The sequence below is a fragment of the Takifugu rubripes genome, chromosome 20 (genome assembly GCF_901000725.2).
Source record: "Takifugu rubripes chromosome 20, fTakRub1.2, whole genome shotgun sequence".
Taxonomy (NCBI): Eukaryota; Metazoa; Chordata; class Actinopteri; order Tetraodontiformes; family Tetraodontidae; genus Takifugu; species Takifugu rubripes.
Genome location: NC_042304.1, coordinates 7,626,178 through 7,646,197, shown reverse-complemented (window position 1 = coordinate 7,646,197; position 20,020 = coordinate 7,626,178). Strand labels below are relative to the sequence as shown.

General features: G+C 45.4%; 1 protein-coding gene across 3 annotated transcripts; it reads left to right on the top strand.

Annotated features, from left to right (window-relative positions):
• Positions 1–7,857: 7,857 nt before the first annotated feature.
• On the top strand, positions 7,858–18,803 carry st6galnac5b (ST6 (alpha-N-acetyl-neuraminyl-2,3-beta-galactosyl-1,3)-N-acetylgalactosaminide alpha-2,6-sialyltransferase 5b). 3 transcript variants are annotated; one of them, XM_029827593.1, is made up of 6 exons: positions 7,858–7,936; positions 10,524–10,639; positions 11,237–11,419; positions 14,999–15,408; positions 15,916–16,023; positions 17,210–18,803. In XM_029827593.1, the coding sequence occupies exons 3-6, from the start codon at positions 11,285–11,287 to the stop codon at positions 17,433–17,435; spliced, it is 879 nt and encodes a 292-aa protein (XP_029683453.1). In that variant the 5' UTR covers positions 7,858–7,936; positions 10,524–10,639; positions 11,237–11,284; the 3' UTR covers positions 17,436–18,803.
• The last annotated feature ends 1,217 nt before the right edge of the window (positions 18,804–20,020 follow it).

The following is a 20,020-nucleotide window of genomic DNA, read 5'->3' as shown; positions in this document are numbered from 1 at the left end:
CGCAACGCGAAGACCAGATTGACACACCAGTCATGGATTTCATGGGCTCTATTGGGGGAGCCAACAAGACCCGGTTCCCACAGCCAAGAAACCACTATTATCACTTCTGCCTTTTAGGCCTCATTAAAATGTAAGAAGTGTATGACTCATTCCTGGTAAATATACACACATATTTGAAATAGATGTGATTTTGAGAAGAAGATATCATTTTAAAGAACGGCAGAAGATAAACAGCACTTCTAAAAACAAAACTCCGGCTGCAACTGGAGCTGCGATACTATCTCATTTTATCCCTATTATCTACTTTTCTTTACCACTGCAGGCGGTCTGGCCTCTCCACCCGTGTTAGCCCGCGCTTCAGTTCGGAGTGTTTTTGTAGCCATTTTTAGTAACCCACCGGCCGACGCTGTGCATTCATTACAGGTCTCTGCTGCAGGAGCGTAGGTCACGAGGGCCCATCCCATATACATGAAACATGCCATGGATTCAGACCGAACTGAGGTGTGGCAGGGAGTGAAGCGGAAGGGGAGCAAAGGAATTCTGGGCCAAATTTGAGCGGTGCTACGAGCCATCCGCAACTGAAAACCTCAACCTCCGATTCAAACTCATTAAATATGCAGATGTTTTGTCACTCAGCAGCAGCCAGCGCCCTCTGCCCTGTTGAGCTGGGCTGAGAAGGGCAACATCCGGTGGGGGGAGATAAAGTTCTGTCCAACACCAGTGTGACAGCGCTGGTGAAAATGGAATGCCGTCAACTTTAGGAGTTCCGCTATTGTTTTATTTTGAATCGTGTAAATGTCAACTTCTGCTGGTGCAATCACCTTCGATCTCTAGGGAGTCAAACCGCCACTAAAAGCATATGGCGTCCTAATGAAAGCTACTTCCTGTCTGTCGCAGGCACGTTTGTGCTCATTACTTTATGATCAGATCGTTTTACAGTTTCTTTTCTTAGAGCAGCTCTCACAACCATGGCAACGACAGTAACGATAATACGCTTGAAGGGGAACCAGTTTTAACTAATCACTGACATGATACACATGTTCAAGTGTAATATATCAGGGCAGAATAAAGGTCTGCATCCATCCATCATCCATCCATCCATCCATCCATCCATCCATCCATCCATCCACCCACCCACCCATCCATCCATCAATCGGATGTAAAAGCTGTTTTTTTAAACCTTTTTCCAGACGGGGACAGGAAAGAAAAATACTTCTATGGCCAATAAAATGATCAAAAGCTGAAAACCTACCTACTTTAGAAGGACGCTGAAGATGAAATCAGCAAGTCCAAAATACATTAGCTCACAAAGTACACAAACGGAACCACATACACCTTTTTTAGCTCACACAACTCCTATCACAGAGTAAAGCCGAGCAGCTGCTTATCACTACCTGCAAGATACCATCAGCAGTCTGATCACAGAGGAATCTTTCCCGCAGTCGCAGAAATTTTAAAAAGCACATATAACGTGACCCTAAAGATGAATTTCTCTGAAGTATCGCTGTGGTGCTGCTCTGCCACCTACAGAGCAGCACCACAGCGACTCAACAACATCACATTTCAAGGGTTTTAAGTAGCGGGAACTAAAATCAGGGTCCCATCCTAACCAGCCCTTTTATTTAAACTGCATTTAATTTTCCTGTCTCAGATTACACGGTTTAAATTTAATCGTGCCTGTTTAAGCCGGTGTGGTCTGTGGCTCATCTGTCTTGACGTCTCGAGCTGCTTATGTTTTGCCCACCAACTACATCCTAGCTTTTTAGAAAGCCCTTGGATTTCCGGCTTTCTCTGTGTGAAGCGTCTGAACTCCTCAGCCAAGGACACCAGTGTCACCAGACCAGGTGCTCGCTGCAGAGCACCATCTGCTGTTGGATGAGACGCAATCTTCAGTCCGTTCCATGTCCAGGACACAGCTCCGGCTCATCGTCTTGAATGCAACCATACACCCAAATGTGTGGTGGATCGTTTGCGGTTTTAAAATATGACAGGTGATCAACTACAACTGATCCCAGAACCATTTTACGCTCGCACAAAATAAGTCCAAATCACTTTTCCACAGCGTAGAACACTTCTGCCCTCGATGCTTCATGGTTGGTTGGTGATCCATCACGCACACCTGGCTGGAAATGAACATTCTAACATTAGCATATTTTCTGTTGCTGACAAGAAACGATGTTTGACCAATCAGCAGCCTGCACAAACCCCCCCGCCACATCAGCGTTACACAACCGATGCATGACTGTAATTTAGTTTTCTTCTACCAGGTCAGGGTGCAACTATATTTTATAAAAAAATTAGCCATTACCGCAACACCGTAAAGACTGCCTGGTCTATAATAAACGGAATGAAATCCCATTAATGCTGATATGAGTGGCCAATGATATGGAGTTTTACCATCTTTAATGTCCAACCGTGGAGGCAACACTACAGCTGAGAAGGCCGGGGTTCAGGTTCAGGGAGGTCAGTGAAGTACACACGAAGGACTAAGGGAGGGGGGACAGACATAATCATTTAGTTCTCCACAGGATTCTGCTGAGGAAATGAAGTTTTCAGCTAGAATGACAAAATGTTTGTTTTGAGATGTTCTGTTTGACACGAAGCCAGAAATCAATGAAAAGCCGGTGTGTGAAACAACCCAGCAGCGTGCTGTATTCCTTCTTGTTGGCTTGCTCTCTTTCCTTCCTTCCTTCTTTCCTCCCTCCCTTCCTTCCTTCCTTCCTCCACCTGTGCTTGAGGTTTCTCATTGAGGTAGATGTTAATTTAATAAGTTAATAGGACAAGAGTAGCTATGAATTCAGCTACTGGAGTCTTTTTTTTATTTACATGCAGGTTTGCGCAGCAACGCAGCAGCTGTCAGAAAACCAGGCAGTGCGAATAATGAGTGCAAGCTGAATCAGGGAGCAGAGAGGAGGATGTTTCCTGGTGCGGCGAGTGTTGGGGTCATGTCATTGTTATCCTGATCGGCCTTGGAGATGCAGCGCACATTCAGCAGGACGGCATAAAGCAAGGTCCTCCATCAGATGTAGAGGAGAAAACAAACATAGCACCTAGAATATAAAACCACCAACTCCAGCGTATGACAGAATACTGGAGAACAATCTAACACGCTCTCCAATATACGATAAAAAAATAAAATAAAATCACCGATCAGCCAACCTAGCAAACTGAAATATTCCGGAGAGGATGACGGAGCACGCTCTTCGTCACTGCGGATAAATTTAGCCCTTCTTACTCACTGCATGGGCCTGAATACTTCATTGGGGCTGTTGTACTTTCCTCACTTCCACTTAAACAGACTCTGCATTAGATGACGGCTCTTTAGGCTGCAGAGCAGGAGGCCGGGCCGGCGTGCACGCTGCTGGGTGGGGTCTGCGGTCGGCAACATTTGGAAAAAGCCTGACGGGCACGTTGCACTGGGACAGCGCTAGACTCACGGTTGGCTAACAACAAGTCTCCCATATGGACTCTGCTGGGTCGCGCCGCCGTGTCCTACTACAACTTCAAGGTTTATGTGCGACAAAAAGGGTGAAAATCAAGAATATCTAAAAATGACGCATGTGCTCAGGGAACAGGGCGTGATCTCATTAAGACTGCAGCAACCTCTTCATGGTCCTAGCTTGGCTATACTGGATTCCCAGCGATGAGGACCAAACACAACAATCTGCCTGCGGCAACTTTAAATGCGTCTTACGCTCGCTCCAAACAACAGGTTTAATTAAACCTTTTTGAAGACGGCAGCATAAAATGCTTGTTCTAAATTGGACTGCGTGCATCAGAGGATGACAGCAGCTGTCCTGACAGAGTCAGACGGAACAATCTGGACCCAGGAGATAAGCCATAGAGGGGGGGGTAAAAGAAAAAGGAGGATATTGATTTATATATATTTTATAGTGACAGAATATTAATGCACAGACACGTTCATACGACTTGAAGATACAAGTGAGTAAAGGATAGAAGACACAAAGATGTGGGTTTTATTCAGACGCTACCGTCCACCCACCTTCACCTCAGAGAGTAAAACCTTATTTTCCTGTACTGTGTTTCCAGCATTTCTACGCCCGTGTCTCCATAAACATCGATGCATGCGGACACAAGCAGCAGTGTGTCCAGGCTCCACAACACAGGTTGTCCAACACAGGTCTCTTTCATCGCACAGCTCAGAAACCACAGGTGCTCGACATGGTTTGGGTCAGAGAGGCCGTTTGGGGAGAACTTTTTACTGTTGTTTTCACCCTACAGCTTCATACACATTTCCAGGAGCAGCAGAGGAGGGCTGGACTTGTGCTACGGCTCTGCTGAACTAACAGTCAGCTAACAGAGTCGGAGTATTCTAAGTATGAATGCTGCCTTAGTCATTCATAATTGATGAAAGCGCCGCCAATCTGGTGAGGAAAGCAACGTCAGAACCACGGCTTTGGGGCTTTGTGTTTTCCTCTAGACTCTAGAAAAAAAAAAGCAGAGCTGAAGCTTTGCATGGAATATCAGGCTGAGGTACATGAGATGCTCATAATTAAGTTGCTACTTGGTTGGATCGTGGCTGTAGAGAAGATGGAAGCGGAGCGGAATCTAGCAGGGCAGAGATTTGCTGCGAAGCGGTGGAATTTGAAAAATCGTGCAAAAGGAAGACTAAAAATAGCAATCAGGTGAGAGCTTTTTGGACTAAATGACACCCCCTACACGCTCAACTTGGAGTCCATTTCTAAAAGAATCCAGGTTTAAAGAGTGCCAGATGGCTGCCATCTCCAAAATATTAAAATGTGGAGAGGAAATAGACTCAAGCGCTCTCTGTGCAGCACCAGAGCTCTCTCCTGTCGACCAGTGCCTCCCTCGCTCCTGCCCCACAGTTACCCCACCTCTGAGGAGAGAGGCACAACCATTTAAGTGCTTGTCTCCTCATTGAGACAAGACAACATCCAGATCTGTGGTGTAGTTGTACTTAGGCGAGTCCTTTGGGATTCTCCGAACTATTAGCAGATGGTCGGGGGCGAGTACCTGGCGTATCCATTTTGGCAGCAGGCAGGGTTAACTCCTATCATGGACACTCTTTACTGTTTATATTTACAGAGGGAAGCAAAGGCCCCTCATATGCCAGGAATAGTAGAATCCGGGTTGAGATTCAAGGCCCCAGAGGGGAGTTAGTGTCTGAGAATCTCATCTGCTGACAGCTAGCCTGCCGCTGAGCTCAGACGTGGCAGCATTGTGGCTGGAGCTTTGCGACCTTGGTTACTTCTGTGGGAGCCTCCATGCATGTCGGTGGTAGCCCTCGGTTCCCACAACAGCTAGGCCAGATCAGTGACAGGCTCAACTGGCTTTGCCTGGATTTGTAAAGAATTAAGCAGGAGGGGGACAGCGCACATTCGGAGATCCAGATATGTGAAAATCTGTGATTCGAAAACACTTGAATGTAAAAACAAGCGTCGGTTTCAGATCTATTATTCAAGATATAAGATGAAAAAGTGAAACGGCAGAGGGGAAGATCAAAAGAGCTGTTTTATGTGTACATTTATAGAAAACACTTTTTTTTAGTGTCTTTCGGCGTGTATGTTTTCATGTTTACACAGATTCTCAAAAGCAGAGGAGTAACTAGATCCTGATTAATTATCCAACAACAACTTTTAGTCCTCAATAGCCTGGTCAAGTACCCCTCCAGGCCTTGCAGGCTTTCATGATGCAATTATTTACACTGAATTTCCCAGCAATCGCTGGGCTGCTTCAACTCAAACAAACACGGACGATATTTGCACTGCAACCTGGAAATTTAAAAGCCCTTTTATCAAATAGAGAGCATCTTAGCTGCTAAATGACAGTCAAATGCCCCATTTTTGCCACAAGCAGCAGCGAATCTGCGGAATTATTTACTGACTCACCCTGTCATTAGTGTGAATAATACACTTCGAACTGCAGGCGGACGCATCTATCTCTGGAGAAACGAGCTGTTTCAAACAACAACCAACCCCCCCTTCCCCACCCTCTCTGTTAAAAAAATAATGATCTGAGATACCATAAAGGCTAATAAATGAGTGGGAGCATGGCAGACTGAGGCTCAGGCTTCATTTTAGAGAAGACATCTACACTTATAAAGTCCATAACTGTACTGAGATGCATCCTTCATCCGGCTGCAATTTCGCGAGAGAGCCTGGGAACGTGCAATTCTAAACCCATCCTGTCAGCTTTCTGCCAGGACTCTGCACTGACTCAGAACAAAAAAAAAGAAAAAGAAAAGCAGCATTTAAGGAACCCGTCCATGCGAGAAATGTGTTAATTAACAGTGTGCCCGAACACTTGAGGATAATTTAACGTATACCTAAATCGCTACTTACAAACCTGTCATAGGATGATTAAGAGCCGCTTTTTTTTTTTCTATCTGAATGATTTTAATAGCAAGATATAGACCCGCCGTGCATGGTTAGAATGTGCTGCCCAGGCCAAAAGAGTACAGGCTGGAATGCAGAGCAAATGGAGAAATTCTGTAGGTTGATCGTGGGATGGAACATAGATAGAACAGCTGCTGAAATCTGGCTTTCTGCTGTACCTGCAGCTAATAACTACTATACTGGAGCTGCGCGCTCTCACGCTGTAATATCCTGATTTTAATGAGTCCGATCGTGGTTACAGAGATTGAAGCCGTTGACTCATGATGTTTAACAACTCCTGTATCAGGTTTCAGTGTAAAGTGCCAGTGGGAACTTTGGAACGGGGATTGATGGGATTTGAAGGCCCCAGCGGGGAGCTGCGCGTCTGCAGAGAGCGGCGAGAATCAAATAGTGCTGACAGGCTGCAGCTGTGATTGGCAGAGCGTTGTGGCCACAAGGTCTGTGGGACGCACAAGGTCAGCGGGTGGAGGAATAACAGGGAATAAAACAGGAACCTGTCCCACCAAGAGATGGGAGCAGATGTGTCGGCGTGCCTCCCCGCTCCAAATGCATCCCAGCGACCGCATCCCACTCACCCAGGCTGGATTTAACGAGGAAAAGGCTAATAAAGTTGTGATTACAGCAGCCCAAGTGTAAACGAGTCATCTCCTCCTGAGATGAAAACGCGCCGTGGTGTCATCTGGGGACGGCGAAGGATTAAGCTGCTGCGATAAACAACGGTGGTAGTAAAGCCAGCTAATGGACAGACAATCTGGATTAAGTCTACACCAGCAGCCGCCAAATCGCCCCCCCCCCCCCCCCCCTCCTGCTCAAGAATCAAATCCTTTGTTATGAAGCCCTTGTGCACCGAATGCGCCACACCTGGGCTGCAGATGTTTCCACACCGAAATTACCCACGAGGGTGGAAAATAGACCCTTTTAGTGAGACTCTTGACAGCAGCTCCTGAGCAGACGGTTCCAGGGTGACAGTCCAGACGTGTGTGGTGAACTTGGCCAACATTATATATCCTCACACACACCTAAAGAGGACAATGTTGCCACGCGTGAGCGCGAGCCATAAAGAATACTTTTGCACAGGAATACTTGTCAACATTTCTGGTGATGCAGAAAATTCCCCGTCCTACCTTCACTCCCAGCCAATTACATAACGTGGGGGATGACAATGGGAATGCTGCCAACCGAACAAAAGAATACACCAAATTGCAAGTTGCTGGACAAACAATGATTGACGTGCGTCAGGTTCTGGCTGAAACAGTGACTTATTTCACTGATGCCTCCTGAACATCTACATTTTCTACCATCTTATCTGGACTTCATCTCCTCCTTGCACAGTTCCAGCCATCACACTACTGCATTCATTAGTTTCCTGCTCTTCCTAGGCTACTTTTAATTGTTGCCTCTTTGCTTTTTCTCCCCCCCCTCTGGTGGCTATTTTAAACTTAATGGTTTCGGGTTTCTTGTCTTTCCCAGAATCTCAGTCGGTGATAGGGAAAAGGAGGGGAAGTGGAGGAGGAGGTCGGGAACACTCGCTGCGGAGAACAGCCTGACTTTCACGCCAGGTAGAGAATGGAAGCCAAAATGAATGTTTAATCTCGGGAGGCAGCCAGCAAACGCCAAGAAGGCGCATAGGGACACTCGCACGGCGCCTCAAACGGGGGGGAAAGAGCACTTATTAAAGCGCAATCACCCGCTTTGAGGCGTTGGAGCCTGGCGGCTGACAGTCTGCGCTAACGTTAGCCACCGCGAACACGACACCGTCACATTCCACCGCTGGAACACTGCGGAGTGGGAAATAATCTTGGCGTTCACAACAAAGACGGAGCCACTCACCATAGGAGGGGATGTCCGTCTTTCTAGCCATGGCACTTGGGACAGATACAGCACCGTCGTCTCGGGTCTGGAGCCCGCATATGACAGTCGAGGTGGACCACGGTTATTTTTAGCGTCGTCCTGCGGCCCCGTCGACAGATGTACACTTGGATCCGAAAAGGTCTGGAGCTCTTTTAAGGATGCTTCGACCACGCAGCCGAGCGTCGGTCGTGTTTACAGCGCGACGTCATTAATTATTCCGAAACGTCCTTAAAGGGGACGCGGTGAGTTCAGGGTACCGCGGAGCTGCTGCCGCTCTCTGCCTTTGTTCGGACCGGAGCCCAAGCGCGATAATTCACCCTCGTTTCGGATCACTTTTCGGCTACCGTCAGCTGCTCGTTATATTAAAGATGTAAGCGACCTAAACAAGTATCAAACACTTCCAAAGTAAATCAAAAGCTACTCATTTCTGGACGTTCCTGATTATTTTAGATGGAGGCATGCATGATGACGCTTCTGGTAAATATACACTGACCCCCCGTGGCCAACGCGCGACATTGCACCTTGTTTCATGGGTCTGAATCTTCAATCGAGTTGATAATGTTTGGGACGTATACTGTATGTACCGTATATGGATCAATAAATAATTATCGATCGAAAATAATGGATTAAAAGTGGAACAGGTTCAGTTTAACCATTCTACACATGCCACTGATGGTGGCAGCACAGGCGTCACAATTTTGGCCTGTTGGATTCAGTCTAACGAACACAAACTCAATAAATAAAACTCATGCATTTTAATTCATCCACCAGCTGTTTGCACTAATAAATTAACCACAAAGAAATATTTAGAGCTGAGGAAGTCATGAGATATTTTTGACTTATCATAATCATATAACAGGTTAAAATGTGTAATAAATTAAAGACTGATGAGGTTCATTTATCCAGAGTCAACATGGATGGTGATAATAGATGAGCTGTAATCATCTCTAGGAATAAAGTATTTTCCAGTTGCCAGCCCATCTGTTCGTCATTTGCTGAAAATGATGGATGCCAACTGTTCTCTAATTATATAATCAAGAAGTACTCATTCAACACAGTCAGAGGGAGAGTCTTTTAAAACATTTTTTTAATTGTTGTTCACCGGTCACAGGAGTACCGGTCGCAAGAGGTTCTATTAAAAGTAATGTAGCCTCCAAAATATTCACAAGGCACCACTGTCCTTCCATCTATCTTCCAATGAATAGTTTCTAATCAGGGTCTATCCCAGCAGCCACTGGGAGAGAGGGAGGAATACACCCTGGAGAGCTCACCATTTTAGGACACTTTCACATGAAGGGTCCATTTAGAGTCTCAGATCAACCTGATCTCTATGCTTTGGCTATTAGGACGGGTCTTTCTAGTTCAATCCGAATCACTTTACCTCCCAGATAGAAAGCCAATTAGCCTGGAAAAACACATGTGTAAAGTGTGTGAATCTAGGCCAAAACCATGGAAGAGCCAGGATGATCCCACTGAAGCTTTGAAAGAAGCTACAATGATTTGTTCTTTCTACTGCAGTTCTAATATGGTTTTTTCTGATACCCAGATCATTGCCCAATAAAAACCCTCAAAGCCAATCAGAATATAAAAGGTCCATACTTAAGCTGTGTTACAACAGTGTGAGCAGCATGAACTGATTTGGTTATCAGGTCCTTAGGGGTTGTATCACACCCACCCACACACCCACACACACACACACACAACGACACACACACACACACGCTGTGGTTGTGCGTGGCAACCAGGTGTTCCTCTTCTCCTGTGCAAAGGATTTTTTTTTTCCTTCTTTAACAATTAGCCTTGATGTGATTCAGGCCACAAAACCACATCAGCTGTGGCCATCAAAGCATCGGACAGACGGTACCAGAACACAGCAGAACATCACCTCAGCATCACTGTACATTTGGGAAATATTAAAAGCTGCGATGGTCTTCGTAAGTTTTAATTCAATCTGACATTCATGCACGATATCTCAGGATGATGGCGACACGGTGAGATTTTGGATGATAGGAGGATTGAGCATCCTGATGAAACCAGGGGTCACTGGTGCGATTATGTCTGAATGCAAACAAAAACAATGCACATGTAACCCACCTGATCTGAAGAACAGGGCATATTACTGTACATTCCTATCTTGTATTTCACAGATTATATAACATATGCCACACCAAAAACCAAGTTTTATATCGTGATTCTTGATGTTGTATATCCCTGTTCACTCAATAATCTTAACACTTATGCACGATTCCTGCCAGGATCGTTTACATTCAATCAGGATTTGCTTTTTGCCAACAGCTGTCTGTCTGCAATCTCACGGATCCCCCCGTGAACCACGGAACTGATGTCAGCTCGGAATCGGAGCAGTTTAGGACCATGAGGACGTTGAGTGTGGAGAAGCGAGTGGGAGCAGAGTAAGTGTAGCAACGCGTCTCCGGCTCCACTGATGCTTGCAGTGTGCACGGATGTTGCAAGCTGCGAGAGAGGGGAGCCCTGGCAACCATGCGATGAAGGATCGTCCTGGAAACGAGAGGGAGTTAAGATGAAGATGAGAGTGGTACAGTAATTAGAAATGCAGTCTACAGGATGCACTGCTTGCAATATTCCTTTGTGTGTTTGCTGCTCAGGAGTTAGAAGATGAGTCTTCTGCTCGGGGATGATTGCACTTTGGAATGTTTTTATTTTTTATCTCCTTTAGTTTGTTTTTGAATGTGTTCCTGTCATTCTCTGGAAAGGCTTTCATTCTGGCACTTCTGCCATTTCTGTGCAGGGAAACCTGAAAACATTTGAGTGGCACCGCTGACATTTGATTAATTTGAACAGAGGCAGGAGCGAACAGCAGCTGTAACGAGGTTGCATCTGTTTGGAAGGATGGCATCTAAACGGCAAATTATTCAAGAAAAATACAACTTTTACCCTGAATCCAATCCGTTAAACCAAAATCTTTGCTGTCGACGTTGCATTTTTGGGTGACTCTCAGCGTGCCGTATGTCTCTTCTTTGTCCCCTCAGTGCCAAGGGGTTGGCGGCATCATCATTGTCACCATAGTTACCAGTTTCATGGTGGCTTACAACAGCTCTGGTGACACATCGTCTTCATTAACTTCCCACCGTGTTGCTGAACCTGTTCCATCCAAGAAGCAGCCAAAGGGAGGCTTCACACTCGAAGGTTACACCAGAGTTGTGGATCACCAGGTAAATGAGCATCTTCTGTTCATTAGCTTTTCAAAAAGCACAAATTCAATTCATCACCACCTCTAAACAAACCGAGATGACGGAACGTGAAGGCTCTGACCCAAACATCGGAAGGTTCTCATTACAAACCGAGAAAATTACAAAAAAAACATTAGTCTTTGAGTCCTCTGTTAATGCACAGCGTTATTCAGCTGTCTGGTGTGCACATTCTCACTGTAATTGTGACGCGTGGAACAGCTGCCCTTTGGTAGCAGCACCTACAATCTGCACCTAATCTGTATTCCGCTCTCATCCAGGTAAAGTGGAGTGCAGCATGTAAATGTAGAGTTCAGGTATGCACTGAAAATGTGGTTTTGAAGCTTTGGATTCCTGCCTGGCTGCTGGAGGGATTAAGTACTCTCCTGAAATTATCTTTTTTTGTTTCTTCTTGACTTGTGCCTCCAGAGGAATGTCCTTTTTTTAAAAAAAAATGTTGATTTTATGTGCAAGTATTGTTGTGCATGATCTAAAAGGCAGATTTCCCTAATTTTCCCATTTTTCTGATCCACTATAAACGTGTCACGTGTGAAATATTCAGTGGAAAGGCACCTTAAACAGGGCAGATTTCACCGGTTCCATTTGGCCGCGTAAGTGTCAGAGTGTGTTTTGCTTTAATGAACAGCCCAGACAGACAGATGATCCAGACAGCGGCGCATCTCTTCCCTTCAGTGGGAACGATATGGAGTCAGACACATCAGAGTGGAAAGGACATTATGTTGCATCGCCGAGCAGGAGAGGATTTGGTAGATTAGTTCACCTTTCAGCGATCGGAGATGACGCTCAGGGCTGCTGGAGCGTGGCCTCGTTTGGTTCTGGTTGTGTGTGATTTGGGCAGATTGTAAGACGCTGGGGGAACACCTTCATCTGTCTCCTCCTGATGGATCCGCCAGCGTTTTTTATACTGCTTCGTCTCACTCCCTCCCATCCTCCCACAGGGATGCAGCTCAGACAGGCAGGGAATGACTAACCCACCCTGTAGGCTCTGTGCAGGGGGAGCGTCCCTCCCTTCATCTACTCCAGGTTCCCAAGTGCTTCTGCCACTCGAGCAATGGCACACTGACAGAAAAAAGATGTCCAAGCTGTAAAAATGTTATGTCGCCTTCAGAGGAAGGGCTGGTTGGAAGCATTAGATTTCTATCTAATGCGCCTTTTATCGCCCAAATGAACTTTTTGTTTGCACGAGCTGTAATTTCCTTCATCTTGGGGCTCAACAGGAACACACAGCTCTGGAGGTATCTGGTTTCCTCAGCTCTGTCGCTACCACAGGCAGGAGGGGTTTCCTCTGTGTGCTTTGACCAGCTAATTAGAGCCGTGGTGATGACAAGACAAATGGCGCCACGTATTTTAGGGCCCGCACCTGGAGACAGACGCTCCCCTGCCTCGCTTTGCCCCTCACCACTCTTCCTTCCGTGATGATTCTTTTTAAGGTCGCTGACTGCCGAAGACTTGTCAGCAGGGCACATTTGCAGATTTGTTTATTGTTTATCGTTCGATCTCTGTAAATGATCTATAAATACAGCTGATGTAGTCGGTGTCAGGAAGTGAGAAGTGAGAATCACCCGTGCTTCCTTTTTTCTGTCCAAATTAAATCGACTTACAGATTCACATCACATACCACGAAATGTGGTGAAATACCAAAATTGCTGCTCCAAAATTACTTAGACTGATTATTCGTTTAAGCGATTTTGGTTTTCTGGAGCAAAAGAGCTCATCTTTCCTCCCCTTTATTACAAATTTTAGAAGCGTGTGCCTTGAGGAGAAGCTTAATGAGATGAGTCGTTAATCCTCACACTGCTGCTGGTCCCGTTATCAGCCTCATTATGAGCATGTTTCATGTAGGTAACAGCACAATGTGATCCAAGAAAAGCACACCATATCACAATGTGTGGGATTAACAAGAAATGCCCTGTGGTGTTTTCAGATCTGCACCAATGTCCATATTTCACCATAAATTAGCCTCACGGACGTGTTGAGTACCATATTTCTTCAATGAAGAGCATCAAAAATCAACTTTATGGTGCTGAAAACTCAGCAATACATCTAAAAATACTATGGCTGGACTGCTTTTATTCTCCCAATGTGCTCTAGATTCAGCAATGCATTGTGGGATTCCAACATGGATCCATTCACCTTACATTTAGAGGTCGTCTTGTCTTGTCTTTTGGACCGTCCCTAAGCTGAAGGAGATGTAGGCAGAGACGGGTGCATTAGTTCTACACACGCACCCTCTCTGGGAGTTATCACAACCCCACGTTCCCCTGGGAAGTATATAAGCAGGAGCATACAGATGAGTCTGGCGTCAGCCATTGATTTCTCTCTAAAGGCCAAAGGCTTCCTCTCAATGTTTACATCCCAACAGGGCCACACGTCCCGCATGCAGACGTTACGGTAGTGTGACCAGTGCCAGACCCCCTGTTACTGACATGAACAATTCAATAAATCAAGCCTGTCGCCAGACATTTGACAACAAACCAGTTAAAGTTACGCAGCAAAACCAAACTTTACACTTTCAGCACGAGCGGCGACCACGTGTGGTGGCTGTTGAAGGAGGGAAATGAACTGTGCTGTGAGGAGCAGCAAAGGGTGTGCGAGTGCAGCCAAGTGTGAAATTTCTTACTAAATTGGAAAACCAACCAGGATGCGACAATCGCAATTCCAGACCTACGTGACCCAAACTCCCGAACCAGCCACTGCACTCGTACATAAATCACACAAGTAATATTCTGTTGTGGATATTCTGCTCTCTAATGTACAAAATTAATATATATCTTTCAGAAATGCTCTCGGTCGGTATGATCCGTTGTATCGGAGGTTTATTTTGAGGTGGTTCTCTGTTCTTTATTGGATAACTTGAAACTATTTTTGACTTTCATGTCACCGGTGAAAAGAATCCACAAAGTCTTTTAGATGTTCAGAGAAATTGAGTAAAAGTCAGCATTCCCCCGTATTTCTACACGTTTCGGGTTTACACGTGTGGCCAAACAATCACCTAGTTTCTACCCTCTGGTAGTTGCTTTTGAGTAATATCATACCTGACAGGAAAGGCCATTATCAGTCCAGCTGCTTCATCAGTTTCCACTTTAGAGTGTACACGTGCTTCATGAGTCACTACAGTCAGGCTAAATTTACATTAGCGGCCTGGAGGGACTCCAGGCTTTTTTCCTTGCCCTACTGTGACACAGCGCCAAATGTTTTATGGCTTTGATAATGCACACATCATTGATTTGTTCCCCTTATTTCATCGCATATACCTGAGGACCTGACTGCTCTCCATCTTCTACAGCAGGGACAGCAAATCCAGTCTTCGAGGGCCAGAATCAAGCAGGGTTTTGTGTCCTACCTTACTTCCACCAACGGTAGGGAACCCCAGGGAAATCTTTGTCTACCTGTAAGATAGAGAACCTGGCTCGAGGACTGGATTTGCCCGTCTCTGCTCCAAAGCAAACTCAAAAGGGTGTTTTTATGAAAAACATATCACTGAAAACACATAAGCAATATGCATAGCTACAGTCACCTTTGACCTCTCTTCACACTCGGCAGCCTCTGAAGATGCACTGTGGGACCTGCGCCCTGGTCACCAGCTCCGGCCGGCTGATTCGGAGCAAAAGAGGCCAGGAGATCGACCGGTCGGACTGCGTGATCCGCATGAACGACGCTCCCACCGTGGGCCATCAGAGGGACGTGGGCCAGCGCACGAGCTTGCGCGTCATAGCTCACTCCAGCCTACAGAGGGTGCTGCAGAGCCGACAGGAGCTGCTCAACAGCAGCCAAGACGTGGCGTATGTCTTCTGGGGGCCGAGCAGCTGCATGAGACGGGACGGGAAAGGTCACGTTTACAACAGCCTCAGACTGATGAAGCAACTGATGCCTGCACTCAAGCTTTACATCATCTCTCGGCCCAAAATGTTAAAATTTGATGAACTCTTCAAAAAGGAAACGGGGATTGACAGGTAAATGTTTCTAAAGAGAAATATGGAGATGCAATTCCATTCTCCAATACATTATTGAGCATTTTGGCTTTGATATTAGCATATCAAAGCCAAGTTCACAAGAAAGGAGCCGGCAATTATAATTTCCCTTTTCATTACTGCTGCACGTGTTCTGCTTTTTTTCACATGATCGTTGCCTTGGCCACAGTCACTTTCGCGGCTGCTGAATGAACGACAGTTTGTTAAATTGGCCCTCAAACTTGTTCCATAAACTCATTTGCATGTGAACAGCAAACCAGCAGGAGGACAATGAAGTGCGTCTGAATCCAGTCACTCCTGCCACCAGCCTGGAGAATGGATTTTTTAATCATGGATGTTTGTTTGTTGATGCACAGACATCTTATTATTGTGGTTTTGTAGCCAACTGTGCTCCTGTTTATTCAATCCTTTCAATCCAAACCAGATTCACTGGTGTTGCAGTTGGATGCTTATGGATTTCTTACAAAATTGGGTGACTTTGTCTTCCAGGAAGAGCTCCAACTCCTGGTTGAGCACCGGCTGGTTCACCATGGCCATAGCTCTGGAGCTGTGCGACAGGGTGGATGTCTTTGGTATGGTGCCACCCGAATTCTGCAGGTATCATCGCAGCTTCTCCCTGCAGGAGCAATAAAGCTTCTTTTTAAGGGAAAGGGCTCAGTATAAACTTAATTTCATTGGTTTTAAATTAATTACAATGATTTAACGACAGGGAAGTCACACAATTCATTAACACTCGACAGCAATGTCTGCTTTCATTGTCAGTTTCCTAGCAACCGTGGTCATGTGACTCAAAGTGCATCACAATTAAGAATGTAATGCCCTTGAATATCTGGTCAAAACTTTCTATTGAAGTGGGACAAAAGTATTTTATATCATTTGTATGTAAATTGAATAATTTTGTATTCATGAAGGAAAAGAAAAACACACTGGAAAAAAAAGGGAACCACTGATTTTTATTCATCCCCAGACTCGCACTGAGCCCCCATGTGGGCTGTATATCACACTATGTCAATCAGACTGTTTACATTTTGACACACTAGGACACAGCGCAGACATTTCGCACATCGTGCACGTCTTCTTTGCAGCTGCTGCTCTCTTTAATGTCCTCTCCTCTACTGTGACTTAATTTTTTCTCAGGGTTTCACTTCCTCTTTGACCAGCTGTGATAAATTGTGCATGTAGCAAATGGACCCCTCGCCTCCGCCGCAGCTTCACTTTAGCGAGATGTGCCGTTGGGTGACATCTTGGGTGTGTTTTCGCATAAAAGATCCTTTCCAATACGTGCTTGATGCTGCCTTCAATTGGCAACGACAAGATAGCGCTCGGCCCTGCAGTTACAGCTGCAACTATCTTTTCTGTCTTCTGCTGTCAGACTGGGCCCCGGCGGTAATTTCAGCACTGGCGGAAACTGTCGTCTTGACATTTTATTCCATTAAGAAAGGAGTTTCTCTCCACTTGCTTTCATCTTCAGTGAAAACAGGGATGAATGCGGAAGGGCACAAAGGACACTGGGATATTTTAGCTCTTCATGGAAGAGCTCTATTCCAATGGAAGTGACTGTGTCCGACACCGCGCTTCTGTAAATGTAGAATAAAACAGTGAATAATGAGCACATCTGCGAGCCCTCATTCTTCTGATCCTTCTTTGTTGTTGCACATTTTCATCCCTCCTCTATTACTCCTTCCTCTCCCTCACATCATCTAATTATCACTGTTCCCACATACCTCCCTCACACTTTGACTCGCTCATCTTATCATGCTTTTCTGCTCCCTCCCCTCTGCAGATCCTCCTCCCATCCCTCCGTGCCGTACCATTACTACGAGCCCAACGGGCCAGACGAGTGCTCCATGTATCTGTCCCACGAGAGGAGTCGACAGGGAAGCCACCACCGCTTCATCACGGAGAAGGCGGTCTTCGCAAACTGGGCTCGAACCCTCAACGTCCACTTTCACCAGCCAGACTGGAAGCCGATGGCTGTTGTCTCTGGACCGAACAGCTCACGCACGTGATTTCTGGGTGGATCCTGGGATTCAGACGGGAGGTGTGGACATGTTCGCTGGCTGATAGTCAGAGAAACACCAGTGCTGCTGCTGCTGACCTGCTGTGTACTCAGCTTGGCAGAGCGAGATCATCAACACAAAGCCCAGACAATGTTTTCGGAGTGTAACAACGACAGGATGAGTATTATACTGGTTTAAAGCCACTGCGCGAGGACCTCTTTTCCTTTAACTCCTTGTAGAGCTGCTTTAAAAGAGTTGGTAGTTACAGTAAAACCTTGTAACAGGTTATAATTACACTGCTAAAGCTCCATGTTGAATTATATTGCTTTCAGAATGTTAAAATAAAGTGGTTTGCTGCTGGGTCTGTGTGAAACACAGCAGGACTGGATGGGATTTCTATGGTAGTAATATTTTAAACACCTCTCCCACAGGGTTTCAGTTCTTGAGTGATTAAGGCTTTGAATAAAATCTAAATATAACCCTTTAAATTCATATCACCAGTCTTCTGCTGCTCCCAAACAGATGGCCAAACTGAAAAGCCCGTGAGCCCAGTTCTCTAGGCTGTGATTTGTCCTGGTATTAAAACCAAATGTCTTTAAACCCCCCCGACAGGAGAACCCCTTCACTGCCGAGCCACTGTAATAAGCTATTACATTAAAGTGGCCTTGGCAGCTTCTTCAGTGTGGCAGATCCAGACCCTTCAGACAGACAGGAGCAGGTTATTAGTGAGGGATTATATACAAAATATCCTGAGTGAGATGAGCCACACAACTAGCAGGAGTCGAGATGAGCCCTGCTCGGCCTAATTCAGACTGTGTTGTGTACTGATATTCACTGGTCCCTGCGAGGGAGAAGCACAAACAGATCAGATGTGCCTCATTGACTCCTAGGATGGTCTGTGCATCCTTTACAACACCTACTGTTCTGCAAGCCTGAGAGTCTCCAAAGAACAGGCTGTTGTGTCTGTCCTTAACCTCCTGCTGGAGGCATCCTTATGATTGTCTGTGACTTTGGTGAGAGGCGTCATGGCAACTGGTTTTAGGTTCAGGCCTCTCTCTCCTCACACTGCGCTAACAGCTTTTCTCAAAATGTTGACTAATGTTGATTTAAGGAAGTGTGGAATGTTTTTTTGAAATGGCATTTGATATGAAGTAACAATAAATTGCACATCTGTAAGCCCAATATATCTTGTATTCCTATTATTTTAAGACTAACTGATGTAACTGCTATTGAATGGATTTTAATCTCTTTTTGTCTTGAAACAATGTGACAATATATGTAACAAAGACTACTATAGATTCATGGCAGCGGTAAGTCTACACTGCCCCCTGGTGGACTTGTGCTGTTTTCAAATAGGTTTTTATTCTTTTTTACAGTTGTAAAATAGTCACAATATCTCCTAATATCTGTTTTTGTTTTGACATTAAATTAATTATTTTATTATTTTAATGTCAATCATTTATCCATAACCTGAAAATAGCCAGTATGCTACAAATGTCATAAAGCAAACAAAAGAAAAGGAGCAAAGATATTCTATGGATGAATGACAATCAATCATGGAGCAGTGATATACCAACATTGCAGAACATTTTATGATTCTAATCGTGTGTTCGGGTGTTATTATTCTTCACCTGACGCATATGACACAGAAATTAAACCCTGTCCATGACCTTCATATTAACTCAGCCTGTTTTTCCCTTTAAATCCAGCTCACAGAACCATGAATGATCAATATGAAAATGCCTGGTTTGCAGGTTTGCTCCATTTGCAGAACTGTCAGAAAAACCATTCTGTTCATCAATAACCTGAGGAACAAATGCGCCCACACTTGCACTTCCTATGAGGGTCCTCGCTAATTTCAGCCGGGAGGTTTTCCTCTGCAGGTCATTGTGTCCTGACAGCTTTTTCACAGGAAAATGCTGTTCATCCCAGAGCTCCATTTCCACTTAGTTAGAAAAGAAAATAACAAATACAATCAATCATTCAAAGAGTGTTCTCCTGAGGAATTCATCTGGTAATGATGAAATTATTTTTTTCTTTTTTGAGGGTAATAGAAAGAGAGAGAGAGAGAGAGAGAGAGAGAGAGAGAGAGAGAGAGAGAGAGAGCGAGAGAGCAAATTTTGATTTGATCCAATATTTTTAGGAAGCTCAGAGTTATCTCATTTGAATGATTTATTAAAAGAAAGAGTAAACAAATAGTTACACCAAACAACAGGATAAGCTGAAGTAAGTCCATGCTTGTAGCAGGGCTGCTGAGTGTAGCAGCTTCTGTGTCTGCGTTGAGACACATAGTGCTCGGTTGGACAGACCAGCGAGCAGAGATGAGGCATTGCTCACTGTAACAGAGCACGATGTGAGAAGAATGTTCAAGAGTGTAAACATCAAGGAGCCTGCGGGACTGGGTGGGCTAGCCAGACGGTCTCAGAAGCTAGCACTGGTTGTTTAGAGCCATCTTCCATCTCTTCCTCTCACAGTGCATCACACCCCCCCCCTTCCCGCTTCAAACACCCCATAGTCATCTCTGTCCAGAACCCCTTGCTCACCTCCCTGACTGACGTCCACCCCGTCCACCCAACTGCACTGGGAGGGGGAAC

Excerpts from the sequence above, each read along its gene's own strand:
- st6galnac5b (XM_029827593.1), top strand. The coding sequence starts at position 11,285 with ATGGTGGCTTACAACAGCTCTGGTGACACATCGTCTTCATTAACTTCC. Across the intron at positions 15,409-15,915 it reads AAGGAAACGGGGATTGACAG|GAAGAGCTCCAACTCCTGGT; the intron begins GTAAATGTTTCT and ends TTTGTCTTCCAG. Across the intron at positions 16,024-17,209 it reads GTGCCACCCGAATTCTGCAG|ATCCTCCTCCCATCCCTCCG; the intron begins GTATCATCGCAG and ends TCCCCTCTGCAG.